The sequence below is a fragment of the Cricetulus griseus genome, chromosome X (genome assembly GCF_003668045.3).
Source record: "Cricetulus griseus strain 17A/GY chromosome X, alternate assembly CriGri-PICRH-1.0, whole genome shotgun sequence".
NCBI lineage: Eukaryota > Metazoa > Chordata > Mammalia > Rodentia > Cricetidae > Cricetulus > Cricetulus griseus.
In genome coordinates, this window is record NC_048604.1 from 29,545,921 (window position 1) to 29,564,701 (window position 18,781).

The following is an 18,781-nucleotide window of genomic DNA, read 5'->3' on the forward strand; positions in this document are numbered from 1 at the left end:
AATAAATAGAATGGCCTTCAATTTTTTTTGGAGTCATTCATTTTCTTAGGACTTTTTCCTTTTCCTCCATCTCCAGTACTCTTTACCAGATCACTTTCTGTAGGGAATTCACTGTACTTGTAAGGACAATCAGAGCAATAAGGTCACTTCTAAATATGGGTGACAGGCAGTCAGCTAGGCTCACTCATCAGCAAAAGTGACTCATTCCCATGTATCAGCTTTGGAGCCCATGAGACAAAAATATGTGCTGCATGGAATTACACATCAGAGGCCTTAGAGTCTGTGTAGAGGTTGCCAAGTCTTTGACTGCTGAAAGTCCAACTCACAGTCATGTTTAGGTGTTAATTAGGACAGGGATAGAAAATAAATGCAAGGCAGGGTAATCAACCTCAAGAACAAATGGCATCACGTCTAATATTGGCACTACCAAATTTCTGTTTAGCTAACAAGATCAATCTTTGGCTAATGGCCAACTTATTTCACACAATATTTGAAGACTGAAATACTCCAGTGCACACACATACCAGATTCCCTTGGCAGTCCTCCCAGAGTGCCTTGTGACCTGTGCTGAAGTTGAGATTAAAGCAAGATGACAAACCCACTGTAAGCAACCTTTCAACCTAGAGCAATAGACTGGACCAGTAAAGCCCTGTGAGTCAGAATGATTCTCTGATGGCAAAGTATGGGGAAATGTGTCATATGAATCTTAAGACCCCTCAGGGTCCCCAGGATGAGGCAGCTAAGATCCAGACAATGGGAGTAGGACAGCCATGCTTCCCCCAGGGTATTAGTCTCTCTAGCCCACACCTGATGACATGAAGTTGCTGATGTGCCTGGGGCAGACTGTCTCAGAGGGGAAGGGAGGGAAGAAAGGATGACCTTTCTTTTCATCCCCAAGGAGTCCTATATCTTTTCTTTCTCCCTCTGCTTATCGAGTTTGAGGAAATGGCTCTCCTCTTACAATGCCCATAAATAGGACCAGTAGATAAACCAACCCCTGTACTGGATCAAAAAATACCTACAATGTGTGCATCCCACTCTCTTGCTGTATTCATAACCTTGCCATGGCTCAGAGAACCCTTAATTTGCATCAAGGTCACAAGTGGCTCTGATCCTGCCTTCTCAGGCCAGCTATAGTGCTGGGACTGTCACTGCCTTGGCAGAGAGTCCACAACGAGGTTACTGAAGGTGACCTCTGCTCCTGCAGGAATTTTAGTGACTGTGTTCTTATGCCTAGTACCTGTTTATGACCATCAAATTTACCTCCTTGGTGAGTATTATAAAATGGTTCTGTTTGGTCATAGAAATTGTTTACCTGAAGTATTTTTAGTGTTGAATTAATGGCAGTGCTTGGCTCGAGAGCTAGGTGGAGAGCTAGGATAGTTTTTTTTCCCCACATTATTGTTTATCTTGATGTTGGACTACTGATCTTATGCCCACACCCAGCAGAGTAAGTATTGTACATTTATGCGTGCCTATGTGCATGTGTGCTTGTTGAGATTGACAGAGGAGGGAAAGAGACTTTTTATGAATCCAGAGCCTAAATTATGGTGCACTATAATTTTCATCCATGATTATTATGATTTTCTGTTAAGCACAAAGATGTAAGCATGTATGACCCCAGTCTGATAGATTTTCTAAGGTTGACAGTAGTTACCAAGTGAGGTGAGATTCCCCCATCCCCACCCCATCAAAAATCATATCCTGATCCCTTACTTTGGAAATTTTGAGTATCCCATGACTGTAAACAGCTGTATAGGAGGCCTCAAAAGAAAAACCTGAACCAGCAATCCCAATGTTCTGAGGCCTGGTGCTTTGTACTTCTGGGAAAGAGCCCCAAAGAGACTTGCCCATCTTAATGTGCTGGCAGCGCTAATGGCCATGAGGAGCACAAGGGTTCACAATGATAATATTTACTTTGAAGCTGCTCAGGATTCCAGGCTCAACTGGGCTCTGTTGAACTTGGAAAACACACTCAGGACAAGCAGGATTGAGGCTTTACTGCGGGACATGTGCAAAGGGCAGCTAGAAGTCTATGAAGGTAGGGGGCTAACGTTTCCATCCCTCTATCTCCGGGAAAGGCAGTTGTTAGCCTTAAGCGGCCACAGTGGTTGTTCACTGGCTAACAAGACACCATAGGAGAAAGCCGTCCACAGTTTGTGGCAGCCACTGAGTTCCATGGTGTCATCACTTCCACCACAGCTGATTTTTTAAGCTATCAATGTCATAGAACACAGGTTTGGGACGAGGTACAGGAAGCTGCAAGTGCTAGCTGAAACACACTAGTCTGCCAGGCCCAGCAAGAACAGGAAAGAGAAGGACAAGGTCACATAGCCAGACATGACCTCGTCCCTCTCCATAGACTCCCATGGCCAACTGTAGTTCCTGGAGTGTTTCCTTTTGGACACCTCCCTGTTGAACTCAGCAGCATTTTCTGTTGGTTTATTCCACCATTCACAGCTGAATGAGACATCTCTCCATGTGAACAGGGGCTGTGGCTATCTCGCTCTTTGCTGTATTTTCTGCCCCCATAAATGTATCTGCCTGTTAGCAAAGGCTTTGTAACTACTTGTTGAGTGACTAAATGAACCAATATGTCATGTTTGTGTGCCTCACTAGAGTGCATTGGTTCAGAGCATGGGCTACAGAAGTAGCCTGCCTTTATGAAAATGCTGGCTCTGCCATTCATTAGTTTGTGACCTCGGGCTGCCATTTCCTCTACAGTGTATAGAGGAGGAAAATTGGATAGAGAGAGGAGGGACTTGCAAATTCACGAAGCTAGTGGGTGGGTAATTTGTTTAACCTAACTAGAAATTAAGGGTAAATTGTATGATCTAGGGGATGACTGGGTTGTAGTTCAGGGGTGGAGTTCTTTTGCTGCTTGTTTTGTTTGTTTGTTTGAGGGTCTCATTTTGTAGCCCAGGCTGACCTGGAACTCACATGCATCTGCCTGTCTCCGCCTCCAGGTGTCATCTTACACAGGCAGGGGTAGAGCTCCTGATTAAGCTGATAGACTTACGTCCCTGGACTCCATTCCCAGCACTAAAAATAAAAACATCATGGTGTCTTGTAGCAATAAGACTTTACTCCAAGCTGCCCAAGCCCTGTTGCCACATGGGTGCTTTCTGCCAGGCTGCCTGAGTTCCGGCCACCACCACATTAAGGTCCCAAGTAACACACAGAGACTTATATTGGCTGCTTGACCAATTGACTAGGATTTCTTATATGCTAGCTCAGTCATAATTATCATAAATCTACATATTTTATAAGACTTATCTCATAGAGGACACCTTCCGCTGGCGCCCTCTCTTGCTGGTAGATCACATGGCGACTCCAGAGCCGAGACTAGGAGAAAGAGAGAAGGGGCAACTTCCTTCTTGCCCTTGCTTATATATGCTATGCCATTTCCTGCCTGGATCACCTACTTCTTTACTACATTTCCCAGAATACTCCTTGAATCCTAGTCCTGTCTAACTTTCTGCCTCATTGGCCAAACAGTGCTTTATTCATTAACCAATAAGATAAACATACACAGAAGGGCATTCCCCATCAGTGTCTACCTCATACATTTGTTCTAGGGAACAAATAAAATCTATGAAAGGTGAGGGTGTGGCTCAGTAGTTGAGAGCTTGCCTTGCAAGTGGAAGGCCCTTCGTTCCACTCTCAGAACTACAAGAAAAGGAAATATGTGTTGATTCACAGCAATCTTGGCACAGAATACATAAATGTTCTACTTACAAGCAAATACTATTGGTGCATGCTTGAAGTCCCAGTACCTGGGAGACTGAGGCAGGAGTCTTATGAGTTCAAGACCTCATCTCAAAACCAAGCCAAACCACCCCCCAAAAAAACCCCACCTGCTATTGTTATTTCAATCCTCCCCTTTTATAAGAAAACGGACTAGAACCCAAACTGGGGACAGGGCTGAAATTCTGTTACATGGCAACATAGTGGTAGCATATTTAGGATTTGTCTTTCTTCCTTCCTTCCTTTCTTTTTGTTTTGTTTTTTGGGACAGGGCTCCATGTAGTCGTGGTTGTACTGGCACTCACTCCGTAGACCTGGCTGGGCTCAAACTCACAGAGATCCTCCTGCCTCTACCTCTGGAATTCTGGGATCAAAGATGTGCACCACCACTACCTGGCAAATTTAAATTATTTAAAAAAGAGATTTACTTATTTTATCTGTATGGATGTTTGCCTGCGTGTGGTGGCTGCAAAGTCCAGAAGACACTTTTAGTTCCTCTGGAACTGGAGTTACAGGCAGCTGTGAACTGCCATGTGCATGCTAGAAACTAAACCCAAGTCTTCCGCAAGAGCAGCTAGTGCTCTTACTCACTGAGCCATCTCTCCAGCCCCTGTTATTTTTTTAAAAAATTATTGTTTCCAGTGCAATGTCAACAATAAGCAAAATGAGAGGTAGGACATGAGTTCAAAGAGGTAAGAAACCCTGCTCTCCATTGTGACACTCTTTGGGAGGGCTGGAGAGAAGGGGAGGGAAATTGAGCCCTTGGGACTCATTGAGTTTCCAGCTGGAAGCCAGTTGCCAAGTTCCTATCTTCTTGCTGAGGCATGGTGGAATCTGCTGACCTGATCCCAGCTAGGTCACGTGTCATATCCCCACATGCTTTTCCTATTGGGCCCAAGGAGGAGATGCACTGTAGTCTCAGGCTGGGTCCCTCTAGCTCCAGGTCCACCATGATGGCAACTGAGAGCAGAAGCACTCGGAAGCCTCTGGAGGAGCTGGCTACATTTTCTGCCTCCTTCTAATGCCTTCATTAATTGCAATTCCTTAGACATGGCAAGTTCTTCTCCTCCAGCCCTTCATTATTTAACATCTAGTTGCCACAGCCCTTGTGTTGCTGGCAGGCATCTGGGTGGTCAGTTTCCTTGCTGTTCCTCCCTGCTGCTTGCCCTACCCTGACCAGCCCCCATTTCTTCAGCTGTGCAAACAGGGTGGGTATCTGGCTCTGTAGATCTGCTCCTGAGACCTTGTAAGTGAGGCTTTCTCCAGGCACTGGCAAGGGTACATAGGAGTCTCCAAGAAATCTTAGGATGTGTAGTCAGTGATCCCATTCTGGAGGGCTGGGGAGACTGGAGCCCAGCACTGTCTAGGAGCAGCAGGGACATCAGTAACGAGCTCAAGGACAAAGAGGGTGAAGTTGCGGATGTACATGGAAAATTCATTAGACGTACAAAAAAATGGTTGAAATGTACCTGAGACATGGGTGTTCATAGAGAAGTTGAGAGTTGGCACATGGTAGCCATCCTTGCATTCCCACCTCAGAGACTCTGGCCCTGTGTACAGGTGAGCCGTGCCATATCCTTTGGTGGGATAATGGGCACTGTGTTCCGCTGCATGCCTGAATCTTTCATCTCCCATGGCAAAGACCTTGCTGCACCAGATTTTCTTAGGACCCGAATACTTTTTTTAGGGGAGGACAAAAAAGGGCCTCTTATTAGACAATCGTTGTCCCTGATGGATATAGCAGACCCTGTCTGGAAACACAATCTGTGTGAGGAACCCTTTCTGTATACCCTGGCAGTCCACCTCATTAGTCATGCCTGGGCCGGCGACCCTGGGAACCAGGCTAAATTAAATGTTCTCTTCTTTCTTTGTACATAGAAAGCTCTCATCATAGGTACATTTTTATAGGTCAATATTTAGGATAGAAGGAGCTTGGCAGATGCAAAGCTACATACACTGAGAGGGAACATGCTTGACTCCCCATCACGCAGCTCTATGCCCTGCCTTGCAGACGTGTACTGTTGGTCTCCAAGGGGAGATTTGCCTGGCCAGGAATTACCCGGAGTAAACCTAACCCCAACCATGAGGATAAGTCAAAGGTCACGCAATCTCTTCTTGGTTGGGAAGGGGTAGGAAGAAGGGGGATGATGCTAGTGAAAAAGCGGTGTGGTCTAAGATGTTCAAAGAATGGTCCAGAGTCATTAACTTGTCTGTCTGTCTGTCTGTCTGTCTGTCTATTTGTTTGTTTGAGACAGCGTCTCTCTACATGACCCCTGCTGTTTTTGAACTTACTGTGTAGGCCAGACTGACCTTGAGCTTAGTTCACCTGTCTGTGCCTCCCAAGTTCTGGGATTAAGGGCCTGTACAAAGAGCAGCCTGGTCTCAAACTCGATATGTAACACATTGATCTTCTCCTTCCTGTCTGGCTCCATCTCCTGAGTGCCAGCACTACAGATATGTGTGCCACCTTGCTCGGGCTTCAGTTATGCTAAACCACACTGTAGTCACTGAGCTATATCTCCAGCTTAGCTACTCACTTTTATTCCTAGTCTTTCTGATTCACTCAGAGTGGGATGAGAAGCCAAATACAATCTGAAGCCATAGAGCTTTTAAGTGGTTTTCGTGTGGTTTTAGTACCTAGCCCAGATGTGGCTTCCGAACAGATTCCTGCCTAACTCCATGTCCCCAGCTTCTCTCCAATGTGTGATTGTGAAGTCTCACTCTCCAAAGATTCCTTGATTCTAGGCAGTGGTTTAATATCCTGTAGTCTCCCACGAATAACCTCCCCAACTGTTACTAGTCCACCATAATCCTTCCCCCATTCATCGCCCAAGTGTGAAATTTTGGTGGTTGGATTTATTACAGGCACACAGCTGACATGTTAGTTAAGCAAACAAATGCCTGGTTTGTTTGAAATTGAAGAAGAAGAATTTGTGGCTTAAGTTCATTCCTCAGTAGATAAAAAATGGTCTCACTGAAAGGTCATCTAGGCTGGGAGAAGCCAAGGTTAGCTCCAGTCTCCCCACTGGGAGACAAAGCTGTGACATCTGTGGAATTGAACACCATTTAGGCTTGGCAGAACCTGAGGCAGGGCATGAGAGGAAGGGGCATTGATTTGACAATTGCCATTTATTTATATACTAAAGAAAAATGAGAACTATGTATAAGTTCAGAGGTAAGCATTAACAAGGATACATTATATTTCTTTGCAGTCTATTTCTAGGGCTAATTATACCCCCCTATTCTGTACATATAGCATTTATTTCTCTGCCTCTAAAAGCAGTATATGCTCAAGGTAAAGCTTCAAATAACAGAAAAAACTATGAAGGTTAAAATGGAAATTAGCTCAATTCTCTGTGATTATGAGCTGTCTGTGCTTTCCTTTTTCATATAATTGATGTTATACATTGTATGTACCTCTGCATGATTTTTTATTTAGTGTTTTAGTATATACACTTCTCCCTTCACATATATGTGAAATACGATGTGTAATGGCTACATAGTCACTGTGTGATATCTTTTGCTTTTTAGGGGAGACAGGTTTGGGCAAGTCCACCCTCATGGATACCCTGTTCAACACCAAGTTCGAGGGGGAGCCAGCCACCCACACACAGCCAGGTGTTCAACTCCGATCTAATACCTATGACCTCCAGGAGAGCAACGTGGGGCTTAAGCTCACGATTGTGAGCACTGTGGGTTTTGGGGACCAGATCAACAAGGAGGACAGGTAAGGAAAGCAGTGGGGTGGGAAGGTGAGTGGAGGAACCACCGAAAGGGGATTACCATGGGAGTCTTGGAGACAGCACAGAATCTGGGGCTGGGTCTGTCTCCCTAGAATGGTGTGGGCAGGCAGCTTGTAAGCATGGCATCATTTCAGGGCTCCTGTCCACAACAACTGTGCCAATCCATATACTCTGCCAAAAGAAGGGCGTGTATCTAATACAGGTGACTGGAACCTTGATTCTGTTCAGCCTTGTGCCAGGCCCTCCTGCGCTTTAACAATCTAAATGGAAATGGCTTAATCTCTGCTCCTGAGCCATTCATGGGAAAGGCCTGTCTTAAGCAAATAATCTCTGTAGAGAGGAGCACGCTGTGTGAAGTACAGAGGACAAAGAGGTAAAGGACAGATTGCAATGCCACCACAAGAACAAGAACAGTCCATTCTATGCAGGGAAGTCAGAGAGGCTTTCCCAGAAACCTCAGGATCTCGACGAAGTCAGCAGGTGGAGGGGAGGACTGTGACGAAGGACCAAGAAAGTCTAAGCAGAGAGGAAGGAGGAGAGTCAGAGGAAGCTGTAAGGGTTCCGGGATGCATGTGAGGGTGAATGAGGCTCTGAGATGAGGGTGTGACAAAGGCTGGGGTAGGGGAGGAGTAGCTTATAGGGCACTCACAGAAAGGGTCACTCAACATTCCTTGAAAAAATATTTGTGTGTATGTGTTCATGTATGCAAGTGCAGGTGCATATACCACAGCGTAGGTTCCATGGGCATGTGTAGAGGACTAGAGGACAACCTCTCAGTTGTTGGTTGTCACTTTCAGCCTTGTTTGGGAGGTTTTGTTTTTGTTTGTTTTTCTGCTTTGTTCTTTGTTTGTTTTGTCTTGTTTTATTTCTCTTCTGTGCATATAACAGACCAGCTGGCCAGAAAGTGAATTCTATCTCGGCCTCTAGTCCCATTGGAAAACCTGTTGGATTACACATGTGTGTTGCTTTCACCAGCTTTACATGGGTTCTGATGATCTAGACTCAGATCCTTGTTCTTGTGGCAAGTGCTTTACCCACGGAGCCTTCTTCCCAGCCTTTTATTTTTTAAGAGTGATTCTCTTTTTAAGCATATGTGCTTGTGTATGTATGTGTGTGGTATGTGCATGTTGGCGCAGACACCTGTAAAGGCCACAAGACGGCACCAGATTCCCAGGAGCTGGAGTTGCAGGCTTTTGAGAGCAGCCCAATGTGGGTGTTGGGAATCAAACTTGGGTTCTTTTTTTTATTTTTGTTTTTTTGAGACAGGGTTTCTCTGTGTAGCTTTGGAGCCTATCCTGGCACTTGCTCTGTAGAACAGGCTGGCCTCGAACTCACAGAGATCCGCCTGCCTCTGCCTCCCGAGTTCTGGGATTAAAGGCATATGCCACCAATGCCCGGCTCAAACTTGGGTTCTTTTGAAGAGGAGTGTAAGCTCTTAACTGCTGAGCCAAAGCCATCGGTGTTTGGATTTTTTGTTTTTTGTTTGTTTTCAAAGTAAGATCTCACTATGTATCTTTGGCTGGCCTGGAGCTCTCTATGTAAATCCAGCTGGCCTCGGACTCACAGAAATCCATCTGCCTCTGTCTACTAGGACTAAAATGTACCAATACACCTAGTTTTCGTTTGTATTTTTGTTTTATTTCGTTTTTTGTTTGTTTGTTTGTTTTGGTTTTTTGAGATAGGGTTTCGCTATGTAATAGTCCTGGCTGTCCTGGCACTCTCTCTGTAGACCAGGCTGGCCTCAAATTCACAGAGATCCACCTGCTTCTGCCTCCTGAGTGCTGGGATTAAAGGTGTGCACCAGCACTGCCTGACTTTGTTGTTGTTATTGTTTTGTTCTATTTTGGTTTTTGTTAGTTTTGTTTGAGATGGGGTCTTGCTGTGTATCCCTCTCTGTCATGGAACTTGCCCTGTAGCCCAGGCTGTCCTCATCTGCAGTAGCTCCTCAGTTAGGGAAGGGTCCTCATGAGCCTTTCTCTGCTCTGTGGTGGAATGTTCTTGACTGCCTTGACTTTGTGCAGATAACTGTAGCTAATTTGGATTTAGGAGTCCAATGGCTATGTTGTATCCATTTCCCAGCATTCTTCTTCATATTCCAGCTCTTACATTCTTCCATCTCTTCTTTGATGTTCCCTGAGTCATTCATTGTTGAGGGCTGGTACAGAAGCCCATGTAGGGCTGAGCACTCACAGCCACTTTAGCTCTCTGACCAATTGTGGGTTTCTGTATTAACCACCGCCCGCTGCAGGAAGATCCTGCCTTAGCAAGCGGGGAGAACAGCACTGGTCTATGGACATAAACATAAATATTTAGAGGGAGATTTGATAATATGTCCATTCAGCAAAGCAGCAACAGTAGGTTCCCCCCTATGACCTATTACTATCCCAGCCATAGGCTTTGACCAAGTATACAGTAACAGGCATGCATTCCCCTGGGTGGATCAGCCTAAATCAGAAAGTAGTTAGTTGCCCCCATAACAGTTATGCCATTGCTGAAGTGGAGACATTTTGCCTGGCAGATCAGTACTGTGGGCTCTAGCCATGAGTAAGCTGTCTTTTCTTCCCCAGTGGCCTATGCTGAGCCTCCTAGCACTATGAAAGCTAGCCAGGAGAAATTTTCAGGGCAGTTCCTGATTGATTTCTCTGTGTCCAGTAAACTAATGTGTTATCCTTAGCAATAAGGTCTTAATATCCAGTTATGATGTGCAACCAAGAACATTGGTAATAACCTCTGGGGCCTGCAAGACCAATAACTCAGAGGGAGGTGTGTGTGTGTGTGTGTGTGTGTGTGTGTGTGTGTGTGTGTACGTATACACTCGAGAGAGCACGTGTGTGTACACATGCATGGCATATATGTACATGTGAGGACTGGTGCCTGCAGTCCAGAAAAGGGCATTGGATCCTGTGGAACTGGAGTTATATGTGCTTGTGAACCATTCACAGTGGGTACTGAGAACTGAACTCTCTAGTCTATACACTATTTTTGTAAGAAAACAAAACATGTATTTTAATTTATTTATTTTGTTTGATGTGTATGAATGTTTTTCCTGCTTGTATGTATGTGCACCATGTTCACGTAGTGTCTTTGAAGCCAGAAGAGGATGTTGAATCCCCTGGAAGTGGAATTGCTGGTGGTTGGGACCTGCCACATGGGTACTGGAACCAAACCCAGATCCTCTGGAAGAGCAGCCAGTGTTCTTAAGCACTGACCCATCTCCTCAAATTCTATTTGAAATTAGCTTACAAAGTGGTAGTTTGCCATAAAGCTTTTTCATACATTCTTAGTTTGGTTTCCCCCATGTTCTCCCTCCTTTCCTCAGTCTCTCCACCTATTTCAAATGTTAGCCCCTGGTACATATGTAGTTTTTTTTTTTCTCACACAGGGTTTCTCTGTGTAGCTTTGGAGCCTGTCTGTCCTGGCACTCGTTCTGGAGACCAGGCTGGCCTCGAACTCACCTGCCTCTGCCTCCCGATTAAAGGCATGCGCCACCAATGCCCAGCCACATGTAGTTTCTCAAGAACTAAAACAAATTCTGGTTTTGTTTTTTTATGAAATTCTAAAAGGAAGACACTCTTTTTAAAATAATTACATTCACATGCTAATTAATTGTTTATTGTGTGTGTTCATGCATGTGCCCGCTTTGTGCTTGTACAATGGCATGCATGTGGACATCAGAGGGCTGCTTTGGGGAGTCGAACTCATGTCATCAGGCTCTGTAGCCAAGTACCTTAATCTGTTGCATCATCTTATTGGCTCCAACCACTCCTTTTTTTATAGGATTGCTTATGATGCTAATCTTATTTGTTGAGCACCATATAGGCCCTGCTCCCTGTCAATTGAGTGTCACACTCAGCTGCATGTGTTTTTAGGACTTCTTCAGTGACATTTCTCCCAGTCCTCTGAGTTGTAGATGTTCCACATATGGACAGTGTCTTGATCATGACGGTTAGGAATACTGAACAGACGCTGCCTCTTAGATACTAATCTACTTCTGTTTTATTTCTAGAATGTCCTTAGCCATTTCTCATGATTTTAAAACTGATAGCTGGGTATAGTGGCACATGCCTGTAATCATAGCACTCAGTTGACTGAGGTAGGCGGATTGAGACTTTAGCAGTCTGGATAACATACTAAGAACTTGTCTTTAAAAAATTAGCTAAACGAAGAAAATATATGAAAGATACATATTTTAAAATTCAAATACTGCAAGAACAAATAAATGATGAGGCAGCCGGGCGTTGGTGGCGCACGCCTTTAATCCCAGCACTCGGGAGGCAGAGGCAGGTGGATCTCTGCGAGTTTGAGACCAGCCTGGTCTACAAGAGCTAGTTCCAGGACAGCCTCCAAAGCCACAGAGAAAACAACAACAACAACAACCAGAAATGATGAGACTTCTCAGGGACTTGGGTAGGGAGCAGGATGAAGTCAGCTGCAATCTTGTGGAATAAAAAACTGTGCTTTCTTTTAGTGCCAGGGATTGAACCTAGTACCTTTTACATGCTAGACAAGCACTCTAATACTGAGCTATATATATCCCCAGCCATTTTACAAATTTTCTTATTTTGAGTAGACACTGACTTTGAACTTTATCTGTAGCACAGGCAGGCTTTGCCTCTGTTTCTCCCTTGGCCTCTGTAACAGTAGGCCAGTGGCATCAGGCCCTATAAAAACAGTGTTTTCTCCATGGTATTGGGGCATTTTAGCACAGATATGTAAGTGCAGCTGCACCGGAAAGGACGTCACAACACCCTGCACTCTCTGTGGCATATATGTTTAAACAAGGACCAAACAACCCAAAATGGTGGGAGTCACATTTGGTGTTGCACCCTTTGTAGCTCCAGTACTTGGTAATCCTAGCCTTCAGGAGGTACAGGCAGAAAGATGAAGAATTTGAGGCTTTCTTGGGCTACACAGTGAAGCCCTGTCTCAAACAAACTAAAATAGGGACTGTTGATGTCCCTCAGTAGGTAGAGTACTTGCCTAGCAGGCACGAGATCCTGGGTTGGATACTCAGCACTGCATCCAAGCATGACAGCACACACCTGTAATTCCAGCATCAGGAAGGTAGAAGCAGGAGACTCTAAAGTTCAATGTCACCCTCACTGCATAGTTAGCCTAGGGTACATGAGACCCTGTACAAAACAAACAGACAAATAGATTGGGAATATTTTATATTCATAGTGATGGATGTCTGGAATCCCAGCACGTGAGACATGGAGGCAAGAAGATCAGGAATTCAGGGCCAGCTTCAATTGCTGACTGAGTTCAAGGCCAGGTTAGTTACATCATGGGATGTTGTCTAAAATTAAACACACATGCACACGTATGCACACACGTGAACAAACAACAACAAACTTGCAGGACATGGTGGTATGTATCTTTAATCCCACAACTTAGGAGGCAGAGACAGACAGATCTCTGTGAGTTCGAGGCCAGCCTGGTCTACTGATTGAGTTCAAGGCCAGCTAGGACTACACAGTGAGACTTTGTCTCAAAATAAACAAACACCACCAAAACAAGCAACCAAGACATAAAAACTCCAAATACTACTAATACATGAAAGAAAAAAGGGAATAGTGAGTGCTGGAGAAAAGGGAACCCAGGAGTGAGTTTTCAAGATAGGCTAGAGAGAAAAGTGTCTAGGAATTTGAGCTTTGGTCTCTGACAGGCCTAGGTTCAGATCCCATATTGCCATTTGCTAGATCAGGGAGGGACCTTTGGCAAAATAGTCCAATTGTCTATGCGTCAGTTTTAAAGTCACCTGTAAAATGGGATAATCTTTACAATATCAGACTATGGTATAACATACTTGACATGAATGACCCAAAATAATGCTGTAACCATGTCTGGCACAGTAACTACCTAATAAATAGAAGGTATTATTATAGTCATGATTTTTATTGATAAGAAGGGGAGTAGCATTTAGAAGGAAGTGATAATCGGAGTCCAAGAACAGGAGAATTTTTTTTAATCTATTGGGTTTGGCAGCATGACCATTGTATCTAGGACTGATCATTCCCAGGAGATTGTAGGTAGAAACTGGGTTGCCATTCTTACATGTGAATGGGACATATGGCATCAGAATGGGGAGAAGGCAATAGAACAGAAAGTCGAGTCCAAGGTCAGATGCACGTTTGCATGGAAATGTCACATCTATAAGTCAGCAGGGACAGAATGGTCTGTTCAAGAAGTGGTGCTGTGAAAAATAGGCCATCCATTTAGAAAAACATAAAATGAGACCCTCTCACACAAACGCCAATACAAAAATAGATTCCTGCTGGAATAAAAACAAATTCTAAAAATATGAAGAGAAAAGGTCGGGGAATATTTTTATAACTTTGAGACTGCAGAAAGCTTTTCAAGTTGTGAAACAAAGTCTAAAAATCACAGAAGAAAAGAGTTGTTAGGTCTAAGTTAACTAGAGGAAAAGCAGTTTGGGGCTGGAGTGATGATTTCACGGCTAAGAGCACACACTGATCTTCCAGAGGACTTGAGTTTGATTCTCTGCACCTACATCAGGCGGCTCATAGTTACTATAACTCCAGCTCCAAGGGATCTAATGCCTCTGTGGCAGACATTTGCACTCATATGTACATACCCAAACACGTGTGGATCAAAATTATAAAATAGGACATTTTTTTCCAAAAAGTATTTTACATTTTGAAATGTAAAATAACATAAAGCAAAAGTGAAAACAAACTACAGCTGGAACAAAAACATTTATAACCAATCTAAGCAACAGTGGAGAGGCTACCTTAAATGTGCTTCTCCAATAATGAGATTGATGACTACCTTATATGCCATCCTAGAGCCTTCATCCAGTAGCTGATGGAAGCAGAAGCAGACACCCACAGCTTAACACTGAACTGAGCTGGAATCCAGTTGCAGAGAGGGAGGAATGATGAGCAAAGGGGTCAAGACCAGGCTGGTGAAACCCACAGAAACAGCTGACCTGAACAAGGGGGAGCTCATGGACCCCAGACTGATAGCTGGGAAAACAGCATGGGACTGTTCCAGATCCCATGAATGTGGGTGTCAGTGAGGAGGCCTGGGCAATCTATGGGGCCTCTAGTAGTGGATCAGTATTTATCCCTAGTGTACGAATGGACTTTAGGAGCCCATTTCACATAGAGGGATACTCTCTCAGACTAGACACACAGGGGAGGGCCTAGGCCCTGCTCCAAACAATATGACAGACTTTGAAGATCCCTCATGGAAGGTCTCACCCTCCCTGGGGAGCAGAAAGGGGATGGGATAGGGGGTTAGTGGGGGTGCAGGGGAGGGGAGAGGGAGAGGGAACTGGGATTGACATGTAAAACAAGCTTGTTTCTAATATAAATGAAAAAATAGAAAAAAAGTTTGTAACCTATGTAATAGAAAAGGATTTTAAATGTAAGAAGGGCTTCTGTAATTCCATGAGTGATAAACAGATAATTGACTGGAAGGGAAATACAAATGGAACAGTCAACATTATGAAATGATGCTCATTCAGCTTCCCCAGCAATTAGGGAAATGCAAAATAAAAGAATGATTTTTTTCCCTCTCAGATTTGCAAAAATAAAAGATGATATCATAGCCACTACCACCAGGGAGTTTCATTCACGTGGGTGTATGAATTGATACAGATTTTTTGGAGGACAAATTTGGCAGCATCCCTTAAATTTTTGAATGTGAATAATTCATGACCCAGCAATTCCACTTTTCTTTATGATGCCCAGAAAAACACATGCTTATAGGAAGCAATAGTGTTCACTGCAGCATTGGCTATCAAATTTGAAACCTTTAACCTGCCTACATGTCCATCAATAATGCAGCTACATTAGCTGTGATTCAATCATACCATGGGACTGTATTTGCAGTTTGTATACACATGGATGCAGTATCAGGTTATGCTGTTACAAAATGAGATGTTCTCTCATGGTGTCATTTGTGGAAATTCCCCCTCCTCACACAATGAATTATCCTCTCTCTATCTGCATCTAAATATACAGGAAAGTGCTGAAAAGATATTCAACAGAAAGAAAATAGTGACCACTAATGAAGCAGGAAGAATGCATCCATGGATTGTTTGTATAGTTGGAAGGAAATTTCAAGGATGCTGTTTTAAAAAAGGAAATAGATAAAGTAGGTGTAGACTTTGGATTTAAAAAGCTGGGGGAAAGAGATAAGGCAGTGTGTGAGGGGAGGTAAGGAGGACGGGTCAGCAATTGACAATAAGTGAGATGATGAAGGCTTAAACAGGAACAGGAAGTGATAGGATAGAGAGGAGGGGCCAGATTCGAGAGAGAATTCACAAAACTTAGCATCTAAATGGATATTGAGGATCTTGTTCAGTTTATCAACTGCTAAATGTCTATAATGTGACAGGAACAGTGTGAGAGGCTAGTGACACTAAGAAACTATGTATTTACTTATTTATTTATTATGTGTGCGTGTGAGGGCAATGTTGTGTGGCAGGATTTTTCCTGGGGAGGCACAGTACACACATGTACTCACCCCAGATAAGGAGCCCATGACTAACCAAAGTATTGATAACACCGAAATCCAATTTGGTGAACCAATGGGTTTTATTGGGGTTACTTACAGGAATATGGGTGGGGAGGTCACTTATAGGAGCAGAAATGACTCAAAGACAGCTGCATCACCAAAGCCCACCCTAGCATGGTGATACCTCACAAAACCTGGGAAACCTGGAGCACACTGCAAAGCCTGCAGGTAGCTCAACAGGTTACAGAGTGTCCTTTAAGATTGATTCAGCTGATCTAAACCCCTTTCAGGCTGCTTGGCTGGTTTCTGCTTGTTCCAGGCAGCTGGTGTAGTCTGAGAGTCTTCTTTGCAGCTTGGCTTATTTCAAAGTCCTCTTTATAGGTTGGGTAGACTGAGAGGACTCCCAGCAGTCTTTATTGCTTACTCTTTGAAGGGAGGAACCTAGTGAATTTGGTCAGCTTCAGGGACTTCCTGAAGCTATTTTGAATTGTTTACCATCTGGATTAAGGCGCTTTTCTACAGTATGGAATGTCTCTGTTTCTGAGGAAATGGCTACACCACAGCAGCTGTGTTAGTGAGCTGGTATATGCCTGAAGGTCAGAGGACAGCCTGTGGGAGTTGTTTCTCTCCTACCATGTAGGCCCCAGGGCATCAAATTCAGGTACTCAGGCTCAGGTGCAAGCGCCTCTACCCCCTGTCCAATCCTACTAGCCCATCGCTGAAATATAAAGCACAGCCTGTATTAAGGAGCTTTCAGTTTAGCGGAGGGGATGAATATGTATGCAGATTCTGCATAGTGGGGTTAAGTACAGTAATATAGATATGAGGGTTTCAGGGTGTGAAAACAGGGAGGGACAGCAATTTGTCAAAGCTTGTTGTGAGAGTCCAGAGTGTAGATTTGTAAGAGAAGTGAAAGTCAGGAAAGGCTAAGCTAAGTCTTGAAGTCATCAAGAATGAGTATGTGTTAGCCACCCTGATTGTAGGTGATATTCAGTACGTGATGAATGAATGCATGAGATATACATTGGTAGAGAAAATAGAGTACCTGTGGTGGTTTGAAAGAAAATGGTCCTCAAAGGAAGTGGCACTATTAGGAGGTGTGGCCTTGTTGGAGGAAGTGTGTCACTGTGGAGGCGGGCTCTGAGGTCTTTTTCTCAAGCTTTCACTTGGTGTGACAGTCAGTCGACTTCCTGTTGTCTGCAACATGTAACACTCTCAGCTCCAGCACCATGTCTGCCTGCACGCTGTCATGCTCCCCTTCAGAACTGAACCTCTGAAACTTTAACTGAGCCCCCTCAATGAAATGTTTTCCTTGTAAGGGTTGCCATGGTCATGGGGTCTCTTTACAACAATAGTAAACCCTAAGACAGTACCCATAAGTTTTCATCATTTGATACCAAAGGTATCCATTTGACGGATTAACTACGCCGCTGACATTTGGTAGTTGAAGTGAGTTGAAGAGTGAATTAGAGTTTTTTTTTTTTTAAATAAACAGATCATTATTTTCAGGAACGTTCTATTTGAATCTTGGCATGGTGGTACATGCCAGTAGGTCCAGCACTTGGTGGACAGAGGTAGTCGGATCAAAAGTTGAAGGTCATAGGACTAAAGTACAGAGTACTTTTCCAGAGGACAGAGTTAAATTCCCAGCACAAATGTCTGGTAGCTCATAGCTACCTATAAAACAGTCGCTCCAGGAGATCTGATACCTCCAGCTTCCCCAAACATCCATAGTCATGTGCACATATCAGTCCCACATGTACATGTGATTAAAAATAAAATGAATCTGGGGATTGGAGAGGTGCCCCAGCAGTGAAGAGCACTGGGTACTCTCCCAGAGGACCTAGATTCAATTCCTAGCACCCACATAGAAGCCCATAGCCATAACTATAAGTACAGTACTAGGAAATCTAATGCCCTCTTCTGGCCTCCAAGGGCACTGCATCCACATGGTGTACATACCTGCATGCAGGTTACACAGCCATATTCATTTAAAAAAAACTAAGTATTTTTTTCATACAATACATTTTGGTCATATTCTTTTCCCTCCTCCAAGTTTTCCCTCTACCCAAAGGAGAGAGAGAGAGAGAAAAAAAAAAAACAAGAACACAGAATAAACAAAACAACAAAACAACAAAACCCAAATCAGAAAGAAAAAATATCAAACCATAACAAAAAAGCACACAGAAAACTATGGAGTCTGTTGAGTGTTGATCAACAGCCACTGATCATGGGGCCTACGCTGGAATATGGTTGATATATCCACTGTCACTGTGTTGGAGAAAACTGATTTTTCCCTCTCCCAGGAAGAATCAATTGCGAGTAGCTTCTTGGTTAGGGGTGGGACTTTGTATGCACTTTCCCTACTCGGGGCTGGAATTCTGTCTGGTTGGAATTTCTGCAGTCCTGTGTGCGCTGTTACAGTCTCTGTGGGTTCATGTGGGCATCGGCCCTGTTGTGTCTGAAATGCTGCTCCTTGGAGTCATCCACCACTTTTAGCTTTTACAGTCTTTTCCCCCTTTTCTAATACAAACATCACTGAGCCTAGAAGGGAAGGGTTTGATAAAGACATCCCATTTAGGGCTGAGTGCTTCAAGGTTTCTCACTGTTTATGTTGTCTAGTTGTGGGTCTCTGTGTTAATAACCATCCATTACAAAAATTCAAGGTCGTTTTCTGCTGCATAGTGGGTTTGAAGCCATCTTGGACTACATGAGACCCTGTCTTGAAAAAAATCTGAAAAGAAAAGAAAAAAACCTCTCTCCATCCAATAAATATTTATTGAGCACTCGTTCTAGGTACAGAC

General features: G+C 43.9%; 1 protein-coding gene across 5 annotated transcripts in view; it reads left to right on the plus strand.

The window, feature by feature from the left end:
- Septin6 (septin 6) overlaps window positions 1-18,781 on the plus strand; it is a 78,131-nt gene that overhangs the window by 16,827 nt on the left and 42,523 nt on the right. For all 5 annotated transcript variants that reach the window (XM_027431927.2, XM_027431928.2, XM_027431925.2 and 2 more), the window contains exon 3: window positions 7,279-7,474. In XM_027431927.2, the coding sequence (XP_027287728.1) occupies window positions 7,279-7,474 (196 nt within the window). The remainder of the gene's footprint in view (window positions 1-7,278; window positions 7,475-18,781) is intronic.